Source organism: Necator americanus, chromosome III, assembly GCF_031761385.1.
Source record: "Necator americanus strain Aroian chromosome III, whole genome shotgun sequence".
Classification (NCBI taxonomy): domain Eukaryota; kingdom Metazoa; phylum Nematoda; class Chromadorea; order Rhabditida; family Ancylostomatidae; genus Necator; species Necator americanus.
The window spans coordinates 32017459-32040866 of record NC_087373.1 but is presented as its reverse complement, the minus strand read 5'-3'; the positions used below and the strand labels follow the sequence as shown (position 1 = coordinate 32040866).

The following is a 23408-nucleotide window of genomic DNA, read 5'->3' as shown; positions in this document are numbered from 1 at the left end:
ATGCTGCTCGCTGTCTTACTGTTGCCGTTGGTGAGCGCCGATCTCATTCCAAGGGAACTTTTATTCTCTGATCCAAAATATTCATCGATCTCATTGAGTCCAAATGGAAGGTAGGATAGCTGTCCTTCTTGAACTCCTCGCAATAACTGTCTAATTTTTAATTTTAAAGATTTTTCGCCTACATTGCTCCTGATGAGAACAACGTGAAAAATTTGTTCGTGAAATGTACCTCTTGTAAAAGTACGCGGCAAGTGACTTTTGAAGAAAGCAGTGATGTGCTTGGTAAGGTTTCACTTCTTTGGAAGGATGGTGGGTTTAGCAGTGAGATCAACACCGACTTCAGAATACTCGTGGACTGGTGTCCAGGACGTGATTCTCTACACTCAGGATCGGAATGGTGATGAGAACACGATGCTTTTCAAGAAGAACATCTCAGAGGTCTGTTTCATTTTTTTTCTTTTTTGAAATTTTTGTACAAGTGCATACCATCCAGTGACTGTTGTTACTGGGATAATTTAAAGCATATGCAATGTTTTTAAGGGCTTATTGCTTTTAGGCTGATCTCGCATTGGATCGAAATAAACGTACCGTAATTTCTAATCGACCAGGAGTGCGAACGATCGTTATCGACAACAACCGTAAAGATTCACGGATTCTTGTAGGACTCAACGATGAGAATCCAGTGTGAGCTAATTTTCGGGTTCGCATAACTTCATGGATGTAATAATCCGGACAAAGAAAGGCTCCTTTTGGTACCGGAAGCAAAAAAACATTATGCGAAAGCAGCAGCATTCAGAGAAATGAAAATTCAACAAAAATCTTCCTGGATCAGGTTTTGAAGCGTTTTTTTAAATGATTGGATGAATTCACCTATTTAAAAAATCTTTCTAAACTTATTTTTATTCTTGCTGTGTTTTGCTCTGTGGACATGGCTTAGTCTGCACCTTTTCCTTAGAATATGTAGTAAATCTCTGACTAAAATTCAAAAGAGATATAAAGAGTTCTATTGCGATTCTGCCGCACTAACTCAAATTTCATTCAGTCATCCATCCAGGCGTTCCCAGCATTGTTACAAATTGTATGCGCACACCTTATGGTAGTTTTGCTACCGTATTACACATATTTCTTCTGGTTTCAGGTACCACAACATCTACATTTTCGATCTGTTGACCGACACAATGACACCACATTTGAAGAACAGTCGATTCTTAGCGTTCGTAGTCGATAACGATTTGAATGTTCGTTTGGCGGTTGAAGAACAACCTGACGGTTCATGGATGTACTACAGGTGATTTTTCCCATGGTTTTTCTCAAAACTGATTTATTAGAGGACTCTAACAGCTGAAAACTTTGAAAAGAACAATTATGGAGAGTGTGTCGTTCCGTGGAAATTTTAAAACAAGAAAAATTAGCAGCATCATCGAATTTATATTATAGCATTCTGAATCTTGTACTGACTCATGTGAGATACTTAAAATGCAAAGAGTAGATTGGAATTGCATCAAGGCACTTCACCTCTCTTTTAACTTAAACGAATTCTTCCAGCTTTTTTCCACGAAGCGTTCTTGTCTTGTTTCAGGCCATCAATTGCAACAAATTTTGTCATAGAAAAAAAGAGAAAAAACAATTAAAGCAATTAACCTTTTTGTTAAGATGAGTGTCAATAAATTTTCCGAGCAAATCTTTGAAGGTTTCCTAATGCTACCTTTTCCATTAGGTAAACCTTCGACTTCAATTATTTTCATATGAGACATTTACAGGTATAAATTACTGCTGGACACTGAACTACGTTTGTTACGACAGAGAAACACCCAAATTTGGGTGAAAATGGCGAGAGTTACAATTTTCCATGCACATCATGAGAGAAACCATGTCTTAAAGGCATCACCTCACAAATCTGAGGTGGTGAGGAAATCCGCGGGAAGAGCTAGAGATGGGGCGTTTCCGTTCACTTCTCCCTAACCGTCTTAAAAAAAACGGCGTGGGAACCGCTTTAGTTGTTAGGAGCTACGTAAGAACGCTGCTCTAAGTACACGTTCCGGTCTCGTTAGCAGCCTATTCATTGGTGTTACTTCAATAGGCTGGTGAGAAGACATCACTGATCCTTGACTGATCGCCCTTGAATGCGACGCGTGCAAAAGGGTGGCGCGTTGCAACTGAAATCGTCTTAAAAGGCAGCATATCACGAATCTGGGATGTTACGGATTTCAGGTGGAGTATCCGTATACGAGGTCCTAGATTATGGAGACCGGCGTAGTTCCGCTCATCTCTCACTGCATCATTGCAAGCAGCCGCCTCTAGAATGCTGTTTTGTACGATGCCATATAATGCAACGCTCCACCCCTTGCGCCGCCCCCGACCTGCGATTCGTCGAAAATCAATTCGGACTGCCCCGATAGGCAGTAAGGGATGCTACGCGTGCAAGGGTGGCGCGTTGCAACAGAAGGCATCGTGCAAAACTGCAACCAGGGACCTGCTGCTTGCAGTGATTCAGGGAGAGATGAGCGGGACCACCTTTGATGAGTTTCCATAATCTACAACCCCGTATATGGATACCCCACTTGAAATCCGTACTACCCCAGATTCGTGGTATGCTGCCTTTAAGATGAGAGCTATTGGAGAAGTGGAAGATTGCTTTCGAGCATTCCTATATTTACCTGTCTAAGATGCACCGTGGAACAGCAGTCAGTGTTTCAGACAAGTACTTAATAAAGCTGAATCAAACTGAATTCATATCACGCCTCAGAAAAGAAAAATTCCAGGCTCTCTGCCAACGCTCAGCCACCTTTTTCATCGGATCCATCCGTATGGGAGCAGTACATACATGTAAAACAGGATGATATAGCTATAACTTGGTGAGTTGCGTCTTTGTTAAAAGTTATTTGTTCTTATAAACAAAAAAGGGACAATGTTCAGGCCCGTTTCATTCGATAAAAGCAATCAGTACATGTACTGGCTGTGGGGTGATGATAACATCGATCTTGGTACGTTGAATGTCGCTGACTTTGTTGATTCTTTTTTATTTACTTATTTATGTGTATATTTGCAAAACTCGTGCATTTATAATGGTCATCCGATCCAGGAACCCTGGTTCTGTTCAAATTTGATGACCCTGAGCACAAAGAAGTTCTATACACGGCGACTCGCGCACAGATTGGAAGCATTTTGATTCATCCTACAGATAAGACGGTGTTGGCCGTTACAGAGGTCAGATGTTGCAATTTACCCACTGCACACCAAAAGATTGACTTCCAAATCCAACAAAAGAAATCAATATTACTTGAATTCAGGAGAATTGGTCTTCATGTGAAATCAATCAATTCGATCATTTGAATTTCATTAGCAATCAAACCATTCGACTTGTTCAGATCTATCACAAACCAGAATGGTTCGCTGTAAACAGCACCGTTGTGGATGATCTGCGATATCTTGTGAATTTGCGACCACACGGATCCTTAGAAATTTTGTCGCTGAGTTTAGGTTTGCTCAGGTTTTCACAAATTTTATCCCGGGTTCTTCTGAGTATTTAATTTTCAGATATGACAATGTGGTTAGTGACATATTTGTCATCAGATAAACCCGACGAAGTGTTCCTGTATAGAAGCTGGCTGAAAACTGTCAGTTTCTTTTAATTTATCCTTGATTTTTGTAATTAAATTTGTAGGAGGGCTTAAATATTCTATGTAGTTTCCAGAAACGTTAAAAAAACCACTGGATAGAAATTTTTCACATTCCTCAAAGTTCTAATGTAGAATAGGTGCTCATTTAAATTATTATAATTATTTACTTCATTATTTTTTTTTTTTTTTTTTTTTTTTTTTTTTTTTTCTTTTTTTTTTTTTTCTTTTTTTTCCCCCCCTTCCCCCCCCCCCCCCCTCTTCTTTCCCCCCTTCCTCTTCTTTTTTTTTTTTTTTTTTTTTTTTTTTTTTTTTTCCTCCCCCCCCCCCCCCCCCCCTCTCTTTTTTTTTTTTTTTTTCTTTTTTTTTTTAACTTTTTTTTTCCCCTTTTTCCTCCCCCTCTTTTTTCCCCTTTTTTTCCTTTTCCCCCCCATTACTCATTATTTATCTGGTCTATATACTTTTTTGGAGGACTACTACTCGCTGGAGTGTCCTCTGCTTAATCGTTGTTGCAAATTTTATAGATCTTCGGTTTGATTTTTTTTCTCTGTCATGGAACGCAACCCTATTAAACGATATCATCAGTTCTATACGAATTTGACAGAAAGGAGCTGGAGTTTGTGTAGTTTCGATTATCTAACAAAACCTTTTCTGACGAGGACTCACTTTTCTTACGTCCTAGAGATAGCGGAAAGAGGCAAGGAGACGTTGTTTACTTCGCAGCACTCTTTTCTGCTCAGAAACGGAATGACTGCAAAGAATTTAATTGATTGAACATAATTACATAAAACTTGTCTAAAAATGCTACTCAAAAACACGTATTTGGTTTTTTTTGAATAAAAGGTTAGCTATCCCATTGCGATAGTAACTAGGATATTTTGAAAAAAAAAATTGAAAAATTGTTATATTTAGACACTAAACTTTCCTCTCCACTGCAAAATTTTAGGCAGAGTTCCTTTTCAATGTTCTACCGGAACTGGAACAGTACAAACTTAATAAGCAGGTTGGATTCGACTTCAAAACTAGGGATGATATGGTTCTTCAAGCTTATATCAGTTTGCCACCAGAGGTGAGAATACTGCAGAAAAGAATCATCTTGAAAAGGATGCAAAAAAGTTTTATTTTTCAGGCACCGCTTCGATCACCGAAAGATGTACCGAAAGCTGATCACGGTTACGCCAAACTTGGAATGTTGCCGGTTGAACCGCAGAAGATGATAGTTCTCGTTCATGGTGGACCAAACTCCAGGGATCATTATGGATTTTCGCCTAGAAATGCATGGCTTACCAGTAGAGGCTACGCAGTGCTGCAGGTGCAGTGTAAACCGAACAAATTACGAAGTGCAAGGCTTCTGGAATATTTTCTGTTCACGTAGGTAATTTCCGTATTTAGGTGAATTTCCGAGGCAGTGAGGGATTCGGGAAGCGCCTCACAAATGCGGGTGACGGTGAATGGGGCAGAAAAATGCACTTTGACATCCTTGATTCCGTCGAATTTGCGGTTACGAAGGGAATAGCGAACAGGTCGGAAGTTGCGATTATGGGTAAGTGATCGTTCAACGTAACTCTACACCTTTAAAGAAATCCTAGAAACTAATAGAGACTGATTGCCACTTCAGGTGACAGCTATGGTGGTTACGAGACCTTGGTGGCGCTCACGTTTACTCCGGACGAGTTTGCCTGTGGTGTGGACGTTGTTGGACCTTCTAACCTAGTCACACTGCTACAAGCACTACCACCACATTGGAGAGGCTTCTACAAATTTTTCGCCCGAATGTTAGGAGCCGGCATTGATACGTGAGGAAATCTTTGTATTTCAATCATTCCCAAAACATGGAGTCACGTTAACATTGAAATTTTAAAAAAGTCATGGTTTTAGCTGGTGCGACTCGATAGTTCATTCATGAAAGTTGGAACACGAAGTGTAGAGTATTGTTTGAGAAAACTCACCTTTATCACGTTTGTACCTAATTGGTAAAGGCTGCGAGTACATACCTACTGAGTAGAGTTCGTTCTTGGGCGAAGCTTGTTCGGCAGTAAAACAAACGCTGTACTGCCTCTCCATCCTGGTGGAAACTCATCTACGAGCACAGGCTGCCCGCAGAGTTCGCAGTTCGCGGGCGGCGCCACCCGCACAGCTCTGTTCTTGATGGCTATTGAGCGTTCACAACAATGCGCTCAATAACGCACGCAGAGTCCACAGACAGCGCGGGCGGCGCCGCGTGGCTGTGAACTCTGCGTGCAGCCTTACGCACAAGCTCCTCATACTGAATGATAGCAACATTTTCTTTCTGGTTTTTTTTGTGAGAAATAAAATGAATTGTCTAATCAAGTAGTTAGCTAAAATAATTTGGAAATGTCATGTATTTCGGAGAAGAGGACCGCCAATTCTTAATTTCTCGCTCTCCACTCTTCTTTGCCGAACGTGTTACAAAACCCTTGATGATTTTGCAAGGAGCCAACGATCCTAGGGTGAAACAGCAAGAGTCAGGTTAGCGTTTGAATTATATCATGAAAAATTGAGATGTTGAGTGAAAAATTACTGAATACATTTCCAGATCAATTTGTAGCTGCGTTGCAGAAGAACAATATCCCTGTGTCCTATATTCTTTATCCCGATGAAGGTCACGGTTTCAGCAAGGTGATTCTGCATCACTTTTTGCATCCTTAACGAAGAATTTTCTCCGTTGGGACCTAGCTACACTTCAACTTATTAACGATGCTGTTATAGGCAAACAATCAACTGTCTGGATTTGGTTTCATCGAGAAATTCTTGCATTCATGCCTTGGAGGGGAATACGAACCATTTGTCCTAGGCCAATACAACTCCTCAGCAATCGTAAGCCTTTTATTTATGAACTCTTTTTGAGTATAGAGAAATGAATGAAGTTTTTTACCGTTGATTTTAAAAAACGAAAAAGACGGCCAAAATGAAATTGTATTTGTTAAAGAAATCTCGAAATAACTTTTCGTTTTGCATAAAATGCATAAAATGCATAAAATGCAAATAAACAACAGGAGGAACGTTAGCTTGAAGGTCATGGATAAAAGGAGAGATCAGTTGGAGTCAGAAAGCTGCCACTGAAATCTTAGAAAATTCAGCATGGGTGTTCGAGCAGATGGCATCATCATAATGGTCAGTGCAACAGTAAGGACCAGTCGAAACAGTAAACTCTCACGCTCAAACCGAGAACTATACCAGCAGTCGTGTCTGTGCTTTGATGGCCAGAAACAGTAGAAACAGCTGAGCATTCCCCCTCGTAATTTTAAAAAAGTAAAACTTAAATACGGTAGCAATCAAATGAGCGCGCCTTTTGTGCTCTAATTTCTTATTTTCTACCTTAGCTAGGTTGGATATCGAACCATAAAATTCATCGCTACATGTGAAATGGCTCAGAAACGACGGCGCAGCAGTATAAAAAGGGTGGATGAGAAGATGAGATCAATCGAAGTGAAAGAGAAACTGAAGTTGAAACGCAAAGCATATGCGTGAGTGTTTAAACGAACGAGATCTTATTCTCAGAAGCAAAAGGTAGATCCAAGCCGGTGTTCGAAAGCTGGATCTACATCTATATATCGTACCCAAGACAAGAGTTTATTTAGTTTATGAACTTTAAACTAGCCATTTTTGCCTAGAAAGCTAAATTGTGCGTGTTTCGAGATTTCGAAGGTTTTAGAATAATAGTCAGTAAAAAGTGAGAATACTATAAAATGAGAAAAGAAAGTAGTCGACCACTATTATTTCCCCTGAAGTATGGATTTCCCGGAACTGCGGAAAAGTACTTAAGGTAATTATTTTCGGGTCTCTCACTCAGGAAAAGAACAAATCTTGAGATTGCGGTGTTTTATCCCCATCTGAAAGTATTATTATAATAATAGAGAAACACCTTGTCCCTTCATTCTCTTCACTATCACACAAAGTAGCCGGCTAATGTTCATCCTTAATACAGAAATACAATAGGAGGGTTGAAAATGTAAGCGGGTAATCACTCAACCGCGGTCACTTGGCTCTTCCCTCGGGCGCCTTGTCTGATGCAGCGCAACCGCTCCGAACAGTTCTATAGCTCTGCATTGTGTGCAGCTGCTCCTGCAGGAGTATGGCGGCGCGCACTCCTCCTCAAACGCTTGGATCCTCCCGCTGAGACCCCAAGGGAGCTCTGAGTCCAGTCGACGACCTCTCACTCACTAGTGGTTCGGCCCCACTTCCGAAAAATACGCTCGGAGACACTATCGTTTCGGTCGCACTGTACTAGTGCAGTTTGCTCCTGCCTTCAATTCGAGCGGCTCTCCGCTACGAAATGTCGCGCTGAACTAACGAACCTACTGACTCCTTGACTGTTAGCGAGCTCTCTATATAAAGGGAATTACCGCCTAATGTCACGGGTCTGTCGCTCACGTGACTGGCGCAACATGACTGGAAAGCAACAAGATGCAACAAATAAATAACACTCTAAATACACCAGTACACGGTACTGACACAAATTCATTCTCATTTAGTATGGTATTTCAATGTGCTCCACGACTTAAAAAAAACTTGAAAATTCCCTTCATTTTCTCTTTTTCTCAGCGATTTCCGCCTAAGTACCTTTTTTGCCCTCATCTATGTTGTCCCGTCGAGTATTTATAGTTTTCAGATAAAATCAGACGGATTCCCTACCACTATCGAATCAAGGCCACCGACAACCGCCACTATCGAATCAACACCACCGTATCCGACGAAAGCAATCAACACTCAGGTATCTCACTTAGAGAATAAACGGACATCTGTTCTATCGCCCAATTTTGCCACGTTTTGCAGCACGGACGCCCTTTCTTCCCACTGATTCTCCTCTTTCTTCTACCGCATCCCTGAGAGCTTTTCTATTTCATTATAGGTGGTTCGGGTCTAGTCATATTCAATGTATGTGAACTGTAGCTTCTCTGTTCAGGATTTTATATAATTGGGTTGGTGCAATCAGTTTATCCGAACACATTCATCACTTACAGTATGTTCAGAGTCACATTGTATGCACTTACGTGCATTTATGTGTTCCTTCAAAGAAGCTTTAATCCTAAATATAGTAGCTTTACTGATACCGTATTTCAGTTAACATGTCGTAAATGTAAATATGAAATATGTTGTCCGAGCTGTTATTTATATCGACCATATCAACGATGCGTTACTGTAGTTTCAAGTCTCGTTAAAACCCTGTTTTGTTACGGTATAGACGTTGAACAACCTTTAAACGTTAGTGCGTTGATTCATTACGTTACAGTAAAAATGAGTGAGTTTCTATGAAATGTATGCTTTCTCTTTCTTCTTTTTCTCCCACAGAAATTGCGAGATAAAGAAGAACAGAGGCTGAACTACCTTATTTTTAACGCTCAAACGGTAATCCCACCGGCACACAGCTATATATACACATCTTTGAGAAATCTTTCATTAATGACCCTATAGTTTTTAATTTCCTCTTATGTAAACACTTTCACAGTTACATAGCACTAAGAGCGTGATTCTGGTGGCCTGTAGCGTTGGACATCCTGAAAATAGAGAAAAATCTATAACAGGCATTTTGTTCAAAAAAAAAAGAAGAGAAGAAACTGTTCTTCTTCTCCAAAAGAACCTCTCTAAGGAGGAATACAAGTGTGTAGAAGTAGGTTTTACTTTATTCCTGTAATCCTTAATAAGTAATACCTAATAAGTAAATAATAATAAGTAATACCGGATCGAATTCATACATACTCACGTAAGAGACTTGAGTTCTACATACTGTTTACTTGCGACATTTTCTATCTTATTTTTTTTTTTTGAAACAACCACAGTCACGGGTCTCCGCTACGTGTTGCCTGGTATTCGTCTGCGGTCGCAACGTCACAGTCAAAGGAACAAAAACTTTGGTGAATACTGCATGATTTGTGGAAGTGCAGGGAAATGTCCCCAAAATTCACAGCTGCCATCACCTTGATCACCTTGACTCCCGTTGATCTTCGAACTGGTCGAGCGGGCGCCAGTAATTTTTCCATATGTCCCAGTCGCGTGCCAAAGTAGCCCAGTGGTTCCTCCTTTAGCGTGGGACACGAAGAGCATCATACTTTTCTTTGAAGGACTTCGTGAAGAAATCTGACCATCTGGTCGGCGGTCTTCCTGTAGTGCGCTTAATATCGCGGGGAACCCAGTCGCTCACGGCTCTGGTCCGACGGTTGTCGTTAAAGTGCATCACAGCCGCCATGCCATAAGAAATTTGAGATTTGTTCCACACTTAAGTTTTTTTTTCATAAAATTAGGAACATAATCCCAAACATGTGCCCATATTTGTGTCCGTGCTTATGTTTGCACGACCACCGCGATGCATCCGCTGTAACTCACGCGCCTTATTCACTCGACACACACTAGAAATACCCAAAGACCTACTTCAATCGAACGGAGCCGCTCAAGTAGTAATATCAATCACTAATAAATATTAAGGAAAAACAATATGGTTATGTTACAATAACAATAATGGTTATGTATACATCTTTTCTTTTCTTTGTTTTTTGTTTACCTTTTCTTGTTGTTTTAGTTTATAATATTCTCCAATTTCTTCCGCTGTTCTATAGACAGCAAATCCAAGTAGGCAAAGAAGAATAAGGAGAAGAGTAAGGAAAAACAGTACTGCCCATATGGTATTCATGAACTCTGCAATATTCTTGTGTGATTTTCTTTTGACGACTTTATGAACTTCCCTAACTGTATATCGCGGTAGTTTCGCAAAGGAATTATGTCTTAACTTAAAAATTCATCTTATTTCTACCGAAGCAATCAGGCTGCTTAAAGGCAGCGTATTACAAATTTTGACGTGATGCGGAACCGACAGCGCAAGCGTAGAGTTCGGGTAGTACATCGCAGAACCCAGCGTCGTCCCGCTTATCTTTCCTTAATCGTCGTGGCGATCGTGGAAGGCGCCCTTTTTTTTTACGACGAATTAAGTTGCAACTCGTCATCCTTGCGCGAGCGCCGCGTCCAGAAGCAAGCGATCGAGGGTCAATAATGTCTTCCTGCCCAATGTAACGTGTCTCGTAGGGATAAAAGCGGTTTCCACTCTTTTTTTTAAACCATGAATGAGTAAAGATGAGCGGAACCACATTAGGTTTCACAATCTACAATCCGAAATCTATGCTTTCGCTCTGAGTCCCGCAGCTCGTCAGAATCTTGTTACGCTGTCTTTAATTAGAATCGTCAAACGATAAAGGTGAAGTTCGCGATTCCAGATAGGTTACTTCGAAGGCATCACCCCACGACTCCGAGGTGGTACGGATTTCAGGTGGAGTATTCGTATACGGGATCGTAGATCACTGAGAGAAGGGTGATTCCGTCCATTTCTTCCGAATTGCCGTATAAAACGGCCCGGACGATACGGCTTCGAGCGCTCCGGCGCGCTATTTTCCACAACGAGTTCGATTGGAGCGCGCCAGTCTTGTGCGGCGCCGAATCTTCCGGGCCGTTTTTTTACGGCAATTAGGAAGAAATGGACGGGATCACCCCCTTTCCATAATCTACTATTCCGTATACGAATACTCCACCTGAAATCCATATCACCTCAGATTCGGTGAGTGATGCCTTTAATGCGGTTCCCAATGGCAGTCCAGGTGATATACCTACTGCAATGTTGTGATCGATGAACAAGAGAATTCCTTTCTTTTTCTCTTTGTTTCTGAGGAAATGATGGTTCAAATTGAAAAAAGTTACTGCAAAATGATTGAAGATCGCTGAGTTCGTTTTTTTTTGCACATAAGAAGGGCTGTAACACCTGGAAACAGGACTAACCTCTCCTTGATGTGCTTAAGAACTCCTTTTCAACCATTCCTTTCGCTTTCATATGGCCAAGAAATTCATCAACATCAAAACCTTCGTTGTTATGCAGTATAACAGCTTTCGTGTATTTCGAATATCCGACTTTTTCTAACGATGTTAACGCAAGCGACGAGAGACCAACATTATTCAGAAGCACGATAGCAGGACCTAAGAGAAGTGCCATTTCATACTAACGTTTGACTATAGACAAGTTTTTAAAGGAATCTCTGCCGAGGAGATAAGATCGTTCACCGTGTGGATGAATTTCCTTTACATTATCGAAACATTCCACATCTCCTAAGCCTTTCGTTGCAGCAAAATGTAGCGGCCCGGTTATATTAATCACATTTTCAAATGCATTAAGTAGATGTTGCTTGTCTGTAAATTGGCTGATTTGATATTATGCCCAAAGGTGCAAAAACTTTGAAAACGATGATTTCTGCTGTTTCAGCACCGATACGAGGTATATTATTATTACTATTTTATATTATTTTATTTCATATTTATTTACCAGTCTGAATATCCGGCTAAAGCCGGACTTCAGACTTTCGGTGGTTCTAGCTTCGCTTCCCTTCACTGATCAATGAAAGTTAATAGTAGTGGTGTTTTCTGTAAAATTAGATTTGTGTTTTTTTAAACAACGCTTTCCTTCTCTTCTTTACATTATAAATTGAGGCGAAAGATTACGAAGTTTTCCTTCTAAACGGGTCAATTCTAAATCTGGAGAATATTCTACCATCAGCTACAAATACTCCTTCGATGTCAGAATAATATAGATATAATTTGAAAGCATTACTCGAAGTATGGGTATTCCTCCTGATTTCCCCCAATAGTTATCACAGAATGATGTTTTAACATAAAATGACGTAAAAGACATCATCCTACTGATAAAGATAACGTTCCACGTCAGATCACACAAACATCTTGCTACTATTTAAGCAGCCATTTGCATGCGCGTTTCCCCTTTCTGAGAACGGCATGCTACAAACTTGAGGCGAAAGGAGAAGGAAATAGGCACACGAAGTAGTCATAAAGGTGAAGAGCAAAGCGCCGAGTGGTTACGGCTATGAAAAGGCTGCAACCTTTTATTTTTTGCGTCATGCACACTAAGTTATTGCGCACCCTCTTGTATGGGTATCTGACGCCGGTGTATCCGTCCCACCCCCTTCTATAGGTATCTAGCGCCGCTGGATCCGTTGAACCCCCTTCTATAGGTATCTGGCGCCGGTGGACCCGTCGCACCCCTTTCTATAGGTCAGTGGACCCGTGGCTCCCTCTTGTTTAGGTATCTGGCGCCGGCGCGCCAGTGCGACGCCAGTGGACCCATCGCAACCCATTTTATAGCTATCTGATCCCAGCGCACCAATCCGACGCCGGTTGGACCCGTCGCACCCCCTTTTTCGAATTTCGTGAATTTCGTGACACAAACACACACCCCCCCCCCCCCCCCCACCCCCCCCACACACACACACACACACACACACACACACACACACACACACACACACACACACACACACACACACACACACACACACACACACACACACACACACACACACACACACACACACACACACACACACACACACACACGACACACACACACACACGGACTAAGCTCGTTATTATATATCATGATCATGATTGTTTTATGGCACTGAAAAAGTACATGGCTGCTATAACACGGGTAAAATTTCGCTTTTGAATGTAACTCACTTCTTGTCACTACCCAGCACAATCTCGGCATGAGAAGGGAATAAACAAATGCATTGCTTCTCTTGGCTCCTTCTTGCTATTTATAGAGCTCAATCAGCGCCGGTAAACAAAAAGGCACTTGCACTCGATTAGTGAATATCGATCAGATGGCACTGATATGGCAGCGGTCGTAGAAGGACGAGCTTGCAGCTGTTCGTAACGATAGGGCTACAAGATACAAACAAAGTGACTTCCCTGCTTTCTCATACCCAAATATCCACAGGTGCCGCTGCGCAATTCGTCGGCCCATTGACTGCCCGCTTCCTCGATTCTTGGAACTGTACAGGCTAGTCGCTCGTTCGTTCCACAAGTGATGAATTGAAGTGAAGGTGGTGGCGCATCCCAAGCAGATTGATTACGGCCATAAGTCTTATCCTTTTTGTCGTTTATGACGATTCTCGACCGCATTTTTTTCCGATGGAACTTTCCGAACAAACTTTCTCAGGCTCACATACTAACAATTCAACGTTTGGCTATAAACGGAAAATGTCGACGTAACGGCGGCATACTAACAATCAGTATTTCATTACTAAAAGACAAATCAGCAATGTATTACTATGGTTCGAACATAAAATCAAAATGATGTGTTGGGGCGAATTACACAACGACTCTCAGTGAAGTAAGAAAAGATGAGAACTGATTGATAGAGTGTAGTAAGAAGCGGACAAGAGTATGAGTCTCAAGAATGCCCTATGGTATATCAGGATGCATTCGTAGAAAGGATCAAGAGGCTGTGACCAAAATTTGCAAATCTAAGCAAGGCGCTGCGCCTCAAACTTACAAGCAAAGTGCAGCTATTGACAGAGAGATCAACGTCCTAGGGAAGAAGTCAATATCAGGTCAAGAGAGAAGAAGTAGTTCCTTCTTGGTGAGACACTCTCCTTTGGGCGGTTACAGAACTCACATAACTGAGACTAACATGTAAGATACAGTAAACGGTGCAGAAGAAAAAACTCCCACATTTCTAAAGAAGATTTAAAAAAAAACACGAGGTATCGCTATACCAGACATTTCTTACTCCCCAAATGCAAATATAATTTGTTTGCTTTAATTTTTTTTTAAAAATTATATCGTACAAATGGTAGCTTTGACGGTTGCTACACATTAGGAGCCGTTCTTGAAAGTTTTTTTTTTATCACTCTAGTATGTCGGACGAAATTCCTTCTGAAATTTCTTCTAGAATGAACTCCCTTAGTACAATACAGGGAGTTGAATAAAGCATCGTAGGTAAAATTGCTCACGCCATTTTCAACGCGATCATCACAAATTAAAATTTCACTACTAATATACTGATAAGAAAGGCGTCAATCAATCCGCTTGGAATACTGGACATCAATCCATTCACTCTGATCCTGGGTTTTACGAACATGTGTCTGTCCCTTAAACACTTGCGGCCTGATGTGCCAAGTCAGTTTTTATATCCTCCAAAACAAATTTGAAACCATTTTATTGAAACCGGACGGATGAAGGGATTGCTCAGCTCTAGAGCTGTTTCGAATCATCGACCGTCCAGGTTTAGCGGGAGTTGGTGAGACCGGATCGTTTCACCAACTGCTCCCACCAAAGTGGATGTAGATTACAACCATTAAGTATGAATCGATCTTTGTTTCTCGTGAAACTGAACGCGGAAGTGACGGATATCATAACGGGAACTACCCAGATGGAGTGCACATTTGAAACAAATTGTCAATAAGATTCCTAAGAATATTTTCTGACAGCATTTCTTCCCACCAGTGAAAACCGCATTAGAGATTAGTGAACGGCACCATATCGGCAAGAATTTAAAACAACAAGTATTACAACATACAAGTCCAGTCGGACTGTAAGAAATAGAGGCCTCCTTTTATCTTCGTACAGCTTTTGCCATTTATTCGAGAATTTAAGTAATTCACTGTAACAATACCTCCATCACAATCAACTGCACCTGCAAATTTGATTCATTTGAGTAAGGTGACATCATTCAAACAATATGAGTTTATTGTTCAGTTCATCTATTGAAAGATTTCTTGTTTACATGGACACTAAATTGTAAAATCAACAGTAAATTGTAAGCACATCCATTCTCCCTGTGACTGCTGAAGAGGGTGGATGCGTCTCATCTGCAGCAGGCGGTGCATTCATGCGTAGCAAGATGGCACAACGCAGCAGTGCGTCAGCTAAACATTGTTTCAGCCCGGTGAGACGCCTTCTCCGGCGACTATGGGCGTCACCTCCTTGTGGAAGTCACTCTCTTTTTTCGATCTGAATATTAAAGCTGTGAATCAGAAGAGAATGTAATAGTGGAAATTTCTGTGCTTAGTTACTCTCCACTGAAGATCTGATGAAAAGTAAAGTGAGACGTATTGAACTGATTGAGACGAGAAGGCGCCGCCCACTGAGCGCCGTATGTGAAAATGGAAAACTTTTTCCAACAATTTACGACTCGAATCGGGCGTCAGAAAATATGGTTCAACGCAAGCGTTGACCAACTTCGCCGTTTACGTTCTAACATCAAAATACGAAGGAGAAAAAGTCGAAACTTTCTATATGGACCTCGAGAAATTTTAGAGATAAGACCATACTATAAGATGATTGTAGGTGATTTAAACACGAGAATCAACCCTAAAAGAACGTCTGAGGAAATTCAAATCGGGTCAACGCCTGCAATGAGACGAGCAGAGTGAGAGGCATTTCGAGTTTATCATAGCGACAAAAACCACTCGGCGTCACTGAGGTCATGCGTATTTGTTTTGCAATGATGTAATAGAGTTGACTTCTGGGAAAGTTCTCGCTATTCCAAAAGTCTTCTTTCCCAAGCTGGACATGGGAATCGGCTGGCCCGGTTGAGGACCCCATCATGACGTAGATCACATCATCGTCAGTAAAATGTTTTGTAGTTGTTGTAACAAAGCTCCACGTGTAATAGAACCACCGCCTTCTTCAAAGAAGATTTTTCCTCCAAATGAAGAGGAAAAAAGGTCGTAGAGCTCATACAACGATGTCCCAGAATTATAATTAACTGGGATCTCTCCGCGTGAAACTGCATGAGCCACAATCAACTGGAAGTTTATGGTCGAACTCGCGCGACTTTGCAGAAAGGCTATAGAAAAAGACGTTAAAGAGAGAAGAGAAATAGCGCTGGCTGGAAGTGCAGAAGCGGGAGAAGGCTTTCCTTATGCTCGTCGAGACTTCAACAATCGCAGGAAAAAAACAAAAACAAAACACAACAAACAAAACACAACAACCTCAGCATCGAAAAGGAGAAGGGAGAGGTTCATCCATGACTTCTACTCTGATCTTTTCGATAGTCATGTCCACTTGCTTGCTTACCATCTGAGGGAAGTGTACACCATGCAATTGTGTAAGTAAGAAAAGAACCCGGCCCCAACAGGATAAGATGTGAACATCCGAAAAATCTTCCGCCAATTCTTATCAGCACTTTGTCGAGACTCTTTACCTGTCGGACTGCAAAACTTCCTAAAAAAAAAGGGAAAACCAGCGAGACCGTATCTTTTTATAAAAAAAAAAGAAGATCCACATGACATCGGCAGCCGTCCCCCAATCTGCTTACTATATACATTACGACATCTACAAGCTTTTCACAAGATTGAAAAGGTAGTAGATGAAGGACAACCATGCGAGCATGTACAATACTCTGCATGAACATTGAAAAACCGACGGTGAGTGACGGTGCGGCACCGTCGGCCACCGTCGCTTGCTCATAACTGCTCATAAAATGAAAACTTCAGGACGACTCATATATTATTAGATTCCTCTCTTTGAGATCTATACAAAAACCGACATATTGTTGAGAAAGGAGCAGAATGACGCCAAATATGGGCCAAAAAGCAATAATTGGAACCTAACATGCCTAAGGTTACAGTTGAAAAAGTGGTCAGAGACTCAAACTTTCACATTTGGTCAGAACAGCAAGGAATTGTTGTAGGCAAGTACCTGAAATTGTTGATTTGTTATTTTTTTTAGTCATTTGCGCATCTTTTTTGGTCATTTTAATTGTTGTGTAAAATAGCGGTTCGTCCTTACTTTGAACGTTTGCTGCAAGGAAAGAAGTTGTCAAAACAGCCTATAAAATCGCGGTTGCGAATCAATCGCGGCACAACTATTCCTGGATTTTCTGAGATTTGTATTGTATACAGACAGACCCCGCTCGTATACTAGAGTATCGCAAAGTTTGAAAATCCCACTTTTCGTCTTTTTCTATCATTTCATCTCTACTTTGCACCTCCGTTATTCACCAGAACAGAGTTCAAATCGAAGAAACCTGAGCAGAACTCTTAAAACACATAATGCACTTTAGTTTATAAACCTTGCTTTCTTCTGAATAGATTTTCACGCTCTCTTATAACATCTTCTTTTCATAACTTTCCATAGAAAGGAAGAGTATGAAGCTTAATATTAAAGTTCATGCAACTATTTCAATACTATGCTGCTTGATTTGCAAAAAATTGAGTTTGCCACAGCATTTCGAGTTGAATGATATCGTTTCCAAAGCTATTCGAGATTTTTTTCTATGTGACTCCGCGGCCCGGCTATTTTCGCACCTCAACCAAGACCGGTCTATTGCACCATTGGCAACTACAATGCTGGAAAGGCAACATTTATATTGACGTCGCATTTTTTTTTGGAAAAAGTTCTGAATTAATCTTTTGCAGATAATATGTAATGAAATCAAGGACTAAGATTAATCGAATTCCAGTGAAGATGAGATTATTAATACTGTTACTTGATCTGATCGCTCCAGTTCAGTTCAGCTGTCATTACTACGGCAAGATTTAAACTATTTTATCCTTTTTTTTATATATGTAATTCAAACAATGACTACTATCTTTTCTTTTATAATTCATTGTTATTGTTGTTTCAAAATGGACTCTAACTACAAGTACTTCACGGAAAAACGAGCTACCCAGCTGGCACTAATAAATCCAACATGAGAGGATTAATAGTGATATTTTGATACTGATGTGAATTGATATTATATATTAATGCGAAGTGTTCAATTTTTTTTCCGTTCCATGTACATATTTGAATTTCTTGGGATAAAATGTGGAGTTGACATCCATACAACGTTTCCTTCCAATGCTACAGCAGTGACAGCCAATGGTGCAATAGGCCGGTCTTGGTTGAGGTGCGAAAATAGCCGGGTCGCGGAGTCACACAGAAAAAAATCTCGAATAGCTTTGGAAACGATATCATTCAACTCGAAATGCTGTGGCAAACTCAATTTTTTGCAAATCAAGCAGCATAGTATTGAAATAGTTGCATGAACTTTAATATTAAGCTTCATACTCTTCCTTTCTATGGAAAGTTATGAAAAGAAGATGTTATAAGAGAGCGTGAAAATCTATTCAGAAGAAAGCAAGGTTTATAAACTAAAGTGCATTATGTGTTTTAAGAGTTCTGCTTAGGTTCATTCGATTTGAACTCTGTTCTGGTGAATAACGAAGGTGCAAAGTAGAGATGAAATGATAGAAAAGGACGAAAAGTGGGATTTTCAAACTTTGCGATACTCTAGTATACGAGCGGGGTCTGTCTGTATACAATACAAATCTCAGAAAATCCAGGAATAGTTGTGCCGCGATTGATTCGCAACCGCGATTTTATAGGCTGTTTTGACAACTTCTTTCCTTGCAGCAAACGTTCAAAGTAAGGACGAACCGCTATTTTACACAACAATTAAAATGACCAAAAAGATGCGCAAATGACTAAAAAAATAACAAATCAACAATTTCAAGTACTTGCCTACAACAATTTCTTGCTGTTCTGACCAAATGTGAAAGTTTGAGTCTCTGACCACTTTTTCAACTGTAACCTTAGGCTATGTTAGGTTCCAATTATTGCTTTTTGGCCCATATTTGGCGTCATTCTGCTCCTTTCTCAACAATATGTCGGTTTTTGTATAGATCTCAAAGAGAGGAATCTAAAAATATAAGAGTCGTCCTGAAGTTTTCATTTTCTGGGCAGTTATGAGCAAGCGACGGTGGCCGACGGTGCCGCACCGTCACTCACCGTCGGTTTTTCAATGTTCATGCAGAGTATTGTAGTGTTTCAAAAAGGTCGTTTGAGCACACTCACATTTTTCGAAACTCATCGAGTTCTCGCTAGAGTACAAGATGCGGCAATGTCTCACCTTCGTCTACTTGAAGAAGGCCTTCGACTCAAATGAGACGGAAGCGGTCATGAAGAGGAAACATCCTTAAGAGTACATAATTTTTTTTTTTATTTTTTTAAAAGGGAATTTCAAAACTAAATCAAAATCTTAAGAACATAGCGATACCTGGATTTGAAAGACATGATAGTAATGGTTGATGCTGGGCAGCTGCATCATCTGTGCTTTACTGATGACGTTCTGATAACATCCAGCATCAGCCACTGGAGCGATTGTAAACTGAATTCTACGAAACAAAAGGTCTTCTGTCTTCAATGTTCATGCGGAACGGATGGGTGTCATTGCCCCTTTACGCCCAAAGGAAAGAATGTATCCGTATGCACCAGCTACGTTTATCTGGGTTGGAAAATAAACATGAAGAACGACCTGACCCCTAACCTAGGCAGTAGAAAACGGGCGACTTGGAGAGATTATCAGAGGATCGAGGATGTAATAAAGAAGACCAAAAACATCCGACTCCAGGGTTACCCCTTTAACGCTACTGTACTTCTTGCTTCGACCTACGCTTCAGAAACCTGAGGACTTTGCAACTAGGAAGTAAATGCGTTGAGCGTCATTGCACGCTCAATCGGAGGAGTGGGAGCATATTTCTTCACACAAGTGAGGGACGGCGTTCGATTTTCTGTTTTAAGTCAGATATCGAAGATCAGAGTAGCTCTCTCATTTGCCAAGGAAAACCGAATACGGTGTGTCGGAAGCGTGATGCGTTCTAATGACATTCGTTGGAACAGAATCGTGAACGACTGGACTCCACACTATAATAAACGCAGTGCAAAACATTTTCCTTAAAGGTCTTTGTGGAGAAGTTCTACTCGATTTTCAGACTTGCTCACAAAGTCCTTCAATGGAAAACTTGATGCTCTTAGTGTCCGACGCGAGAAGAGAATCCATTTGATGACTCTCGCATGCGATCGAGACAAATGGAGGAGTTACTGACATAGAAAAACGAACGAGAGTGGTGATCAAAGTGATCAAGATGGTGCTATTAAGAAATTCACTTAAGGACCACATCAGTAGTAGGAAACGCTTAAGCACAAGAAAAACACGTTTGACTACGATCTGCCATGATTCATCTTCCAAAACGTTTTCTTAACAGCAACATGATTAACACAGACGCCAACCTGCACAATGAATATAGAGTAAGTTAACAGCAATTGCAATGTCCAACCACATAATGTGCTCAACTAAATGAAATGAAACGTTAATAAAGGATAGGTTGGTTTAAAGTGCTCATGCTATCACTATATGGTGACTGTTTTCATATTCGGGGTATTTTTGTTTGATCAAGAGTATCCTCGAAATCCGCAGGCAAGGAACCAACAAAACATGCCTACACTACTACCTTAGTGCTAACGGACACAGATTGGCTGATTACGCCGGCTGTTTACGTCTTTGTGGCTGCGGTTGAACGAAAAACATATCAGGGTAGGAGCCGTTCGTAAAGACGAAAAAGGCGAATAAAACATGTTTAATTTTCATATTATAAGAGTTTCATATATGGGCCGAAATATGACTCTTCTGCTCAAATTTGGAAACAAACTCGGTTTCTCGGCAAGTGTTTAATTTTCCGAAATCGTTTGACAAAACATATACAAACATAGAGTGTCCATAGGATTTACACCGCTTCACACATACAATACCGTTACTAACTTGTGTCCCATAATCGATTTCCAAAGAATCAATCAATCGCAAATTTTTGTTAATGGGCAAAATTAAAATTTCAAAGCACACTTCGTAAGGGTTTGGGCCGCTAATTCTGGATATACTTCCAGAACTTAATTTTGACGAATGTGGGACAAAGATCCGTTAACCTTCGTCAATTACTTTCACAAACCCGCAATCCTGCCACTGGGATATCCCCTAGATATATCTCAGTGGAAAGAAAGGGAGCTCATAGGATTTACACCGGTTTCTCAAAAGAAGCAAAATAAAAGAACATATTTGCAATGAGGAGAGTATTTAGAACATTCTGCTACTCCACACATGCTCACATGTGGATTCCATTATCACCGAAAATGGAAAGCGCCCCATTGAAAGTCAATTGTAAGGAATACATACCTGTAGAAAACTTGCTCGAAAAATTTATAAGCGGACCATTGTTACTGACAACAATTCGAATTGTAATACCCGATTTTGCGAAGTGTTTGGTTTTTTCAACATCAGAATTATAACTTTGCTCTATTTCTTTGTTTGCACCAATCTTCAAGCATCTTTCAACGGCCTGGAGTGAATGTTTATGTCCTGCGACTTGAAAGATGCATAAGATTCTTCTTTCCTTATAAGATGTGAGGTTAGATGATTACACTGAATGATGGCTAGTCGTGGTTTTTGAGCGATTAAATTTGGAGAAAATTCCAACTTTTTCCCCAAAAAAAGTGATTTTCGTGGTCTTGCCGAAATATTTCCGCATTCGAAATAGCCAGGTTCCCCTGCAGAGAGACCTCTTTTCGAGTGATCTTAGTGATCTTAAATTCATTGCGATTTACAAGATCCAGAATTTCTCCGCCGACTCCGACCACCTATCTGGCACGAATGGAATAGTATGACACGCCCGGCATTCTACACTTCCGCTGGGCGATTCTCCGCCATTGAGATACCGTTATATTTGAGTATAAATGAACGATGATAGCAATTCTACACAGTTCCTACTCATAAAACACCAGTTTAATAAAACAACAGTTTTGAGTTGAAACGTCCAGGAAAGAAAATGTCTAGAAAACAAAATCGACCAAGAAATGGAAAGAAAAGGAGAGGAGCTCAGTTCAGTTCATTCAGTTCTTCCTTTTCATTCTTCCCTGCTGTATATTCTTCCAATTTAAGTATCCTGAAACTTTTGGACGTTTACAAATTTAAACGAGGAGGAATCTACAGCTCAACTTAGTGCAATTTAGAACGAACAGAGGTTTATGTACTTTTGAATTCGTAATGTTGACAAATGTCATGCACTAAACGGCACTCACTACAAATTCCCCTCGGAGTGTTTTTTTTTTCAGATTTTTGGTTGGTTCAGCACGCATGAGCAGTTGAGTCGGCGTGGAACTTCTGCCACATCGTTCAACAACTGGTACCTCTGCTACTCATCTATTATTCATTCCACATGTGCAGCGAGGATCGACCAATTTGGCAGGTGTCGTCCGCTTCGGCTTGTTGTTTTTCGATTGCTAGACAATTCCTCATCTTCCCACAGGCAAAGCGTCATTGTTCATCATTTCTAACTCGTTTCGTTTCTGCTGTTCAAATTTGATCTTTGTTCTTGTTCTGTAGTTGAGTATACAAAAGTCGCTCGTGCGTTTTTCTTTCAGTAACGGGAGCAGACAGTGACAGTGAAACATCTAAGATGTAGGGGATGACATAAGTGAGAAAGAAAAAAAGAGATGATGGGTTTTCTTTTAGTGGTTCTGGCCACAATAATTGTATACTTGAATAAAGAACTTTTCCAAATACTGCAACGCAAGTTCGTTCAAAAAGAGCGTTCACAACCTGTGACATCTCCTTATCACTAGAGTATTCTTTCCTGATTTCGTCCCTTCCAGAATTTCAGCGGGTGGTAGACAAGGTCTTCTATGCCAGATTTTTAGTTTAGTCGGCTGAGTTTCTCAATTCCCTCAGCTCGTAGATGTCGCTTTAGAAGTTTTTATTTCATCTGATCCCCTTTTTTTACAACGGTTTACTTGTGTTCTGCATCCTCCGCTGAGGTTGCTAACTAGGAAAAAACTTAAATGAATCTCTACGCAGGTAACGTATATCGATCCGTTCCTCAAAAAGGCGCATATGATTTGATGAGATGTTCACCTTAGCTTCTTTAGTCTCGGAGCTCCTATCGGTCGTTCAGACATAAACGGAACCTCTTACCGACTGAGCTGCACCCGCCGACCTTCACTGTTGTCTCCACGGTACGAGACTGCCTCAGACCAACTAAGTGCTTCACCACTTTGGAGTCGACAAACTGGTACCGGAGCTCATTGGGGACTTAACACGTCCCCGCAAACTTCATGCGATTTTGAATTAAAGTCGAACAAGCAGGTGCATCCCTGTAGGAACTGATCAGTACTGCTGTA

General features: G+C 40.7%; 3 protein-coding genes across 5 annotated transcripts; 2 read left to right on the top strand and 1 right to left on the bottom strand.

Moving 5' to 3' along the window:
• RB195_011653 (uncharacterized protein) lies at positions 1-5417 on the top strand (the record flags this gene model as incomplete). 2 transcript variants are annotated; one of them, XM_013442734.2, is made up of 14 exons in its annotated part: positions 1-110; positions 170-282; positions 344-438; positions 557-684; positions 1139-1288; positions 2763-2855; positions 2917-2984; positions 3083-3207; positions 3369-3480; positions 3538-3617; positions 4564-4686; positions 4747-4929; positions 5010-5160; positions 5236-5417. In XM_013442734.2, 14 exons carry the CDS (start codon positions 1-3, stop codon positions 5415-5417), a joined length of 1713 nt encoding a protein of 570 aa, XP_013298188.2. The 2 variants fall into 2 exon arrangements, with proteins under 2 accessions (XP_013298188.2, XP_064050758.1); XM_064193175.1 differs by having other exon boundaries at positions 3291-3480.
• A 560-nt stretch (positions 5418-5977) lies between these two features.
• Positions 5978-8468, top strand: RB195_011652 (uncharacterized protein; the record flags this gene model as incomplete). Of its 2 annotated transcripts, XM_064193174.1 has the most annotated exons (5): positions 5978-6107; positions 6175-6257; positions 6348-6455; positions 8251-8352; positions 8415-8468. In XM_064193174.1, the coding sequence occupies 5 exons, from the start codon at positions 5978-5980 to the stop codon at positions 8466-8468; spliced, it is 477 nt and encodes a 158-aa protein (XP_064050756.1). The 2 variants fall into 2 exon arrangements, with proteins under 2 accessions (XP_064050756.1, XP_064050757.1); XM_064193173.1 differs by lacking the exons at positions 8251-8352; positions 8415-8468 and adding an exon at positions 6966-7109.
• Positions 8469-9097: 629 nt separating this feature from the next.
• On the bottom strand, positions 9098-20523 carry RB195_011651 (uncharacterized protein; the record flags this gene model as incomplete). The annotated part of the gene is made up of 6 exons (XM_064193172.1): positions 9098-9136; positions 10138-10271; positions 11400-11594; positions 11679-11804; positions 14992-15108; positions 20472-20523. 6 exons carry the CDS (start codon positions 20521-20523, stop codon positions 9098-9100), a joined length of 663 nt encoding a protein of 220 aa, XP_064050755.1.
• Between the last annotated feature and the right edge of the window lie 2885 nt (positions 20524-23408).